At 55.0% G+C, this 6,398-nt stretch overlaps 1 protein-coding gene across 1 annotated transcript; it reads right to left on the reverse strand.

Annotated features, from left to right (window-relative positions):
* Positions 1-1,146: 1,146 nt before the first annotated feature.
* On the reverse strand, positions 1,147-4,040 carry Hnrnpa0 (heterogeneous nuclear ribonucleoprotein A0). The gene has a single exon (XM_048334141.1). It carries the CDS (start codon positions 3,634-3,636, stop codon positions 2,737-2,739), a length of 900 nt encoding a protein of 299 aa, XP_048190098.1. The 5' UTR covers positions 3,637-4,040; the 3' UTR covers positions 1,147-2,736.
* Between the last annotated feature and the right edge of the window lie 2,358 nt (positions 4,041-6,398).

Genomic DNA, 6,398 nt, shown 5'->3' on the forward strand with positions numbered 1-6,398 from the left:
GAGGGACCATCCCTTTTAAGTTCTTGTTAATCTTGGTCAGATTCTCATGGGTGAGTCAAAATATAAGGCCCCCTCTAACCACTTAAAAACACCCCATGCCAAATGCTACATCAAAAAATGATGCCTTGGATGAACCAGGAAGCGACACCAGCAGACCCAACATCATGCATTTCCCCTAAATACCCAAGGGGAGACAAGGCTGCTTTTTAAAGAAACTCCTCTACATTATTCACTGAGCACCATTTTGTCACTACATTGAGTTAAAAATTAATGACAGCTTTAGACTAAGATCTTCCAAAAGCTCAACTATTCTCAACTGACTACAAAAATTGTCCCACCAAAACTGATAGTGTAAAACTTAATGGGCTGGGGATATGGCCTAGTGGCAAGAGTGCTTGCCTCCCATACATGAAGCCCTAGGTTCGATTCCCCAGCACCACACATACAGAAAATGGCCAGAAGTGGTGCTGTGGCTCAAGTGGCAGAGTGCTTGCCTTGAGCAAGAAGCCAGGGACAGTGCTTAGGCCCTGAGTCCAAGGCCCAGGACCGGCCACAAAAAAAAACAACAAAAAAAAAAACTTAAAATAACCTTTCTATCCTAAAGAAACTGCCCCTCCACCACCCACCTCCAAGAAAAGGCTGAGCCAAATCATGAAGTAGCCCACATGTAGCTTGTGTATCACTCGAACAGTTAAAAAAACTGTTTTTAAAGCACCAATTTGGGAAACTGAACTAAAATCACAATGTGAAGGGCCTGTGCCATGCACCTAGAGGTATACTGGAGTATCTGAACCAAATATCAGCTATCCTTTGTCAGTCACAGAGCAGCCCATTGCCTCCCGAGATTCAGGACCTTTATCCCTACCAAAGTAGAGCCTTGCTTGGTAGTTTGACTTTGGCAAGAATTAATCTCATGGAGATTACACAGTAACTGGGGGGAAGAGCACTGGGAAATCAACATTTAAATGTTCTACCTTAAAATCCACTTAATGTCTGTTCTAGACACCTTCTAGCGAGATCTGGCTTTCAGCCCCAGAACTCTTAAGTTAAACATTTTGTCCACAACACTAAATCAAATAAATATACTGGAATTGACAGGTGTGCTGAACCCACCCACCAGGTCATACATACTCTGACTCAAACATGTAAAGAATTGAATTCTTTATTTGTGATATCCATAAACGTTGCTATTCTATATTTCTATCCACGAAGGCAATTTTCTCCTATTATGTTTCTTTTTTTATATAAACAACTTGAATTCTATCGCAGGAAAGGGCTACAAATATACATGTTAACCAAGCAGAATACACAGATAGTTTGCTTTACAACTTGCACCTAAAATACCAGTACACATAGCTGGTTCGGTAGCTGTCATAGCAATTTGGGGCAACTGCCCAAGCTATGCATAGCAGTTTACATTTCCAGATCTCATGGAGAAAAGGGAGTGTGACAGGGACTGGTCACGAAAATACATTCCTGTGAAGACCATTTCAGTTACATGGAAACATGTAACTGCCAAGTTTGCACAGACTTTGGATGGCAAAACTTCTAAATCTGATGCAATTGTCCCACACACAGTGTCTTGAATTGTCCTGCAGCTATCCTGCCATTCTGCCAGTAGATGGTGCTACAAAGGTAAGGATTTTCATGAGGACAACAGTTCAGATGTAGGGGGGAAAAACACTTTAAACTTGCTCTGAAAATACAAAAATGCATTTAGCAAGGGTAAAAATATAACCCTTTTAACCACTCATTACAGACAAAACAGTAGGAGGGATGAAACGAGGCCATCTGAAAACTTTTAAAACCGTTTATATGAATGGAAACACATGCTTAACACAATTTCTTTTAAAACTACACAGTACATACTTGGAAGTAAATTCTCGTAGAAGGGACCAACCATGTCATGACGATAAGCAAATCTCTCAGTACGATGGATGTACAGAGACTTAAAAAAAAAATCTTTTAAGCCACATTCATCATTTCAAAAGTTTTGCCTGTAAGGGATTTAAAAAAAAAAGTAAACACATCACTTATCAGTATAAGGGGAAAAATTTCTTTTCCTCAAAAGTTTCTCAAAACACACATCAAAAATGAACACGGGAGAAAAAAAAACACATCTTTTTCTTATACTAATATCCCTTCAAACGGTATGGAATGAATCCTAGAAAAAAAATGTTAGACATGTACGGTCAAACACAATGATTTATTAAAAATAAAACGTAAAAATGATTTTTGTACATATGCTTTCCAAATTTTTCAGGCATGGGATCCAAGTAGGTTTCATAGAAAACGCTGTAGCCAGGTACCAAGTCCTTACAACAAAGTAAACTACCCCCGCCCAACCCCCCACCCAGGTTTTGCTACAGAATCAGCAAGTTCACGCCCCCTCCCCCCCTCCCCCGAAAAAAAAAAAAAACACCAATGAAAACGAAGACATTTTTGCTAGTATAAAAACGACCAAGGTCCAAGTAATAATAAAAAAATAGAGTCCATCAATGACTGTAACACAAAAGTGTGCGCGTGGGGCCGAGTCCGTCTGCGGGGCGGGGTGGGCGGTGGCAGGCAGGCAGGCCGGGCCGGGGGGTGGGGGGTGGGGAGCGGCGAGTCCGTCGTCGGGGACCGGGTGGGGTGGGCTGGACTGGGGGGCGGTGGGGAGGGCGAGTCGGGAAGGGGGGCCCCCGCTCCGGGCGCGCTTGCTCGCACCGGGCTGCGCTTCCGGCGTGGCCCCGCCCTCTAGAACGAGCCGCCCCCGTAGCCGCCGCCGCCGCCCCCGCCGTAGCCGCCCCGGTAAGGTCCGCTGTTGCTGCGACCGCCCCAGCTGCCGCCGCCGCCGCCGCTCTTCATAGGCCCGTACGACGACTGGTGCTGGCTGTACGAGCCGAAGCCGCCGAAGCCGTTGCCGTAGTCGTTGCCGCCGTACGCCGAACCGCCGCCGCCATAAGCTCCGTAGCCGCCGCCGCCCCCGTAGCCGCCGTAGCTGTTGTAGCCGCCGCCGCCGCCGCCGCCCTTAGCCAGGCCGTTCTGGTCGCGCCCCCCGCCGCGGCCTCGGCCCCGGCCGCCCCGCGCCGCCCGCGCGCCGCCGCCGCCGCCCGCGTGGATGTCCTCCTTGGGCACGGCCTTCTTCACCTCCACGCGGTGGCCCTGGATCGGGTGGAACTTGACCACCGCCGCCTTGTCGGCCGCGTCGTGGCTCTGAAAGTAGACGAAGCCGAAGCCGCGCTTCTTGCCTGACTGCTTGTCGGCGATGATCTCCGCCTTCTCCACCGCGCCGAACTGCGAGAAGTGCTCCACCAGGTCGCCTTCCGCCACGTCGCCCTTGAGCCCGCCGACGAACAGCTTCTTCACCTTGGCGTGCGCGCCGGGCCGCGCCGAATCCTCGCGCGACACCGCGCGCTTCAGCTCCACCGTGTTGCCGTCCACGGCGTGCGGCGACGCGGCCATGGCGGCGTCCGCCTCCTCCACGTTGGAGTAGGTGACGAAGCCGAAGCAGCGCGAGCGCTTCGTCTGCGGGTTCACCACCACCACGCAGTCCGTCAGCGTGCCGAACGCCTCGAAGTGGCCGCGTAGCCCCGACTCGCTCGTCTGCACGTTCAGGCCGCCGATGAACAGCTTGCACAGCTGTGAGTTCTCCATCTCCACCGCCCGGGCCTTGCCCCCGCCCTGCGCGCCCCGCGCCTTCGCCGCCGCCGTCGCCGTGATGGCGGGCTCAGGCCCTCGTCGCCGCCCGCGGCCCAGCCGTTGCCGGGGGCCGCCGCCGCCGCGCCGCCGGGGGAGGGAGGAAGGGAAGGGGAGGGAAGGAAGGAAGGAAGGAGAGGGGGGGGGAAAGGGAGAGGCACCGGCTAGAGGGCGAGCCCGGGACACCGGGAGACAACCGAGGCCGCCGCGGCCGCCACCTCCGCTCCCCTATCTGGGCACCACACAAAGAGGCCGCTGAACGCGCGCGCACCCTCCCCGAGGCGTGCGTCACCAGAGACGCACGGCGGCCCGAGCGCTGCCAGCCAATCGCCGCCCCGCTTCGCTTAGTCCCGCCCCCGCGCGCCGCGGCGGCCGCTCTCGCTCACGGACTCCCCGCCCTCCGCGAGCCACTCACTTCCCCTCCCCTCGCCCGCCCGGCCCCGCCGCCCCTCCTACCGCCCTCTTTTCACTCCCGGCAGTTTCGGGGGCGTCCCGACTAGCGGTCTTCACGGCTCTCCCAGGGTTTTCGATACTCCTTCCCGCCCCGCGGCTGTTCCCAGCCGTTCTGCCCCTCCCCTTTCCCGACTTCTCCCCCTCGCCCCACTCCGCAGTGGCGTTCGCGCCACCCCCTTGAGAGACGTATGGGCTCAGCCAATCAGCGCTATCCTCTCGCGCTCACTTCCGCTTTCCGCAGCCGCGGGACGGGCGCGCTCGCCGGCGCGCGCGTGAGGGCGTGCGCGTGCGCTGGCCTAGGGAGCGGAGTCAGTGGGCCGCCCCCGCGCGTCCTCCCGCGGGGCCTGGGCGAGGGAGGGAGCTGGCGGGCTAGGGCCGCGCCGGGGGCCGTTCCCAACGGACGCGGCCCCCGGGGGCGCCCCGCGCGGGCTTTTTGAAAACTCGACTGTTGAGGCCTGGGGGACCTGGTTCTACCCGCTGCGGCTCGGGCGCCCCAAGGTGGAGGCCCCGAGGCCTAGGCCCGAAAGTCAGTTATTAACCGCCTGCCCCGGGCTCGCTGCTGAGGTGAACGCCGCCGGTGGTCACGTGCTGGGGTCGGGGCGAGGCCCCGGGGACACCGTGCCAGCCCGGCCTCCGCCGCCTCCCCTCCTGCACACCGCCCCGGTGGCCGCCGGGTTCAGCCCGAGGCCTCAGCTCCCGAGCGGGGCCCGGGGGCGCCCGGCCTCCGGGACACCTCGGTGGGACCCCGAGGAGCCGTCGGGCTTTACTCGTGGGGTGGGAAGCACAGTCAGTGGGAGATCGTCAGGCCTAACCGGGGGACGGCGGGAACCGTGTGGGGACGGAGGGGAGGCCCGGAGTCACCCGGGATTGCACCAGGCCCACGGTTGGTGTTTCCTGGTCGGCCTCGACCACCAGATCCTCCGGCCCGCACCCCCTCCGCAGCTCGCGCTGTAGGATGGAGGAGGACAGTAAAATGCGGAGGAAACACAGACCTCGGGGGAGATTGATTCTGGATAGAAAAAGGGAAGTGAGGTGAGGGTCACGGAACACAGAACGTCTTGTATCTTTGGTCGAGGGGGTTAATTTCACAGTAAGAGCACCCACATGGGCCCAAGATTTGAGGGCAAACTAGTCTTGCCCCCAATAACCCTTCAGCTGTCCAGTCGTGTGGCTCTGGGACAATTGAAGCCTTTAAAGATTTTTAACCCACCAGGCACTGAGGTAGGTGTACCTGTAGTCCCAGCTGCCTAACCACCTGGGAGGCTGAGACTGGAGCATCTTTTGAGCCCAGGAATTCCTGGCCGCCTTGAGCCACACAAGACTTGCCCACCCCACTCCCCAAAGAGAAGTTTTATTATCAAAAAAGAAAGTGCTAGGGCATCTCTCTCCCTGTGTGTGTGATTAAAAAGCTCAACCAGATTGCAAGCATAGGTCTGGCACACAGCAATTTGTTCAGGAACATGAATACTATGCCAACTAAATAATGGATGGAAATCTGTCTTTTAGGAAGGGGCAGAAAATGCTGTGTGTACCTTCACCAAGGCTCAACTTTAATCCACAGGAGTATCCCTCATTCGGGAATTTGAAGCCAGTTTAGGCGTTCAGTGGTAAAACACCTGCTCAGTATACATGAGGCCCTGCGTTCAATGCCCAGCACCACCAAACACACACACACACACACACACACACACACAGGTACATATCACACTTGACAGAAGTACCCTCTAAAAAAGGGACAATTACTATAAAAACAGGTTGAGGTGTCAGGATCTACGTAATTAATGATAAAGGTGGGGGGAGAAGCGTTCAGTGTTTGGAACATAGAGGCTTCAAATGTTAATAAAAGAAAATGCAAGAAACGGAGCTGGTTTAGAGAGGGCAGGGGAGCAGATGAGCATAGTTAGATGATAGAGGTATTCATATAGGGCAGCTTTCTGGAACATAGAACCATGCTTCTATGATGAGAGACTAGACTTTTAACATGTTTCAGAGGAAGTGGAGGTATGGCTCGAGTGGTAGAGTGCCAGCCTTAAACTAAAATCCCAAACAAGAACACAAGGTTTGGGGCTGGGGATATGGCCTAGTGGCAAAGAGTGCTTGCTGCGTATACCTGAAGCCCTGGGTTCAATTCCCCAGCACCACATATACAGAAAATGGCCAGAAATGGCGCTGTGGCTCAAGTGGCAGAGTGCTAGCCTTGAGCAAAAAGAAGCCAGGGACAGTACTCAGGCCCGAGTCCAAGCCCCAGGACTGGCAAAAAAAAACAA

The sequence above is a fragment of the Perognathus longimembris genome, chromosome 25 (assembly GCF_023159225.1).
Source record: "Perognathus longimembris pacificus isolate PPM17 chromosome 25, ASM2315922v1, whole genome shotgun sequence".
Taxonomy (NCBI): Eukaryota; Metazoa; Chordata; class Mammalia; order Rodentia; family Heteromyidae; genus Perognathus; species Perognathus longimembris.

What these genes read in the sequence shown, in the direction of transcription:
- Hnrnpa0 (XM_048334141.1), bottom strand. Translation starts at nt 3,636, where the DNA reads ATGGAGAACTCACAGCTGTGCAAGCTGTTCATCGGCGGCCTGAACGTG.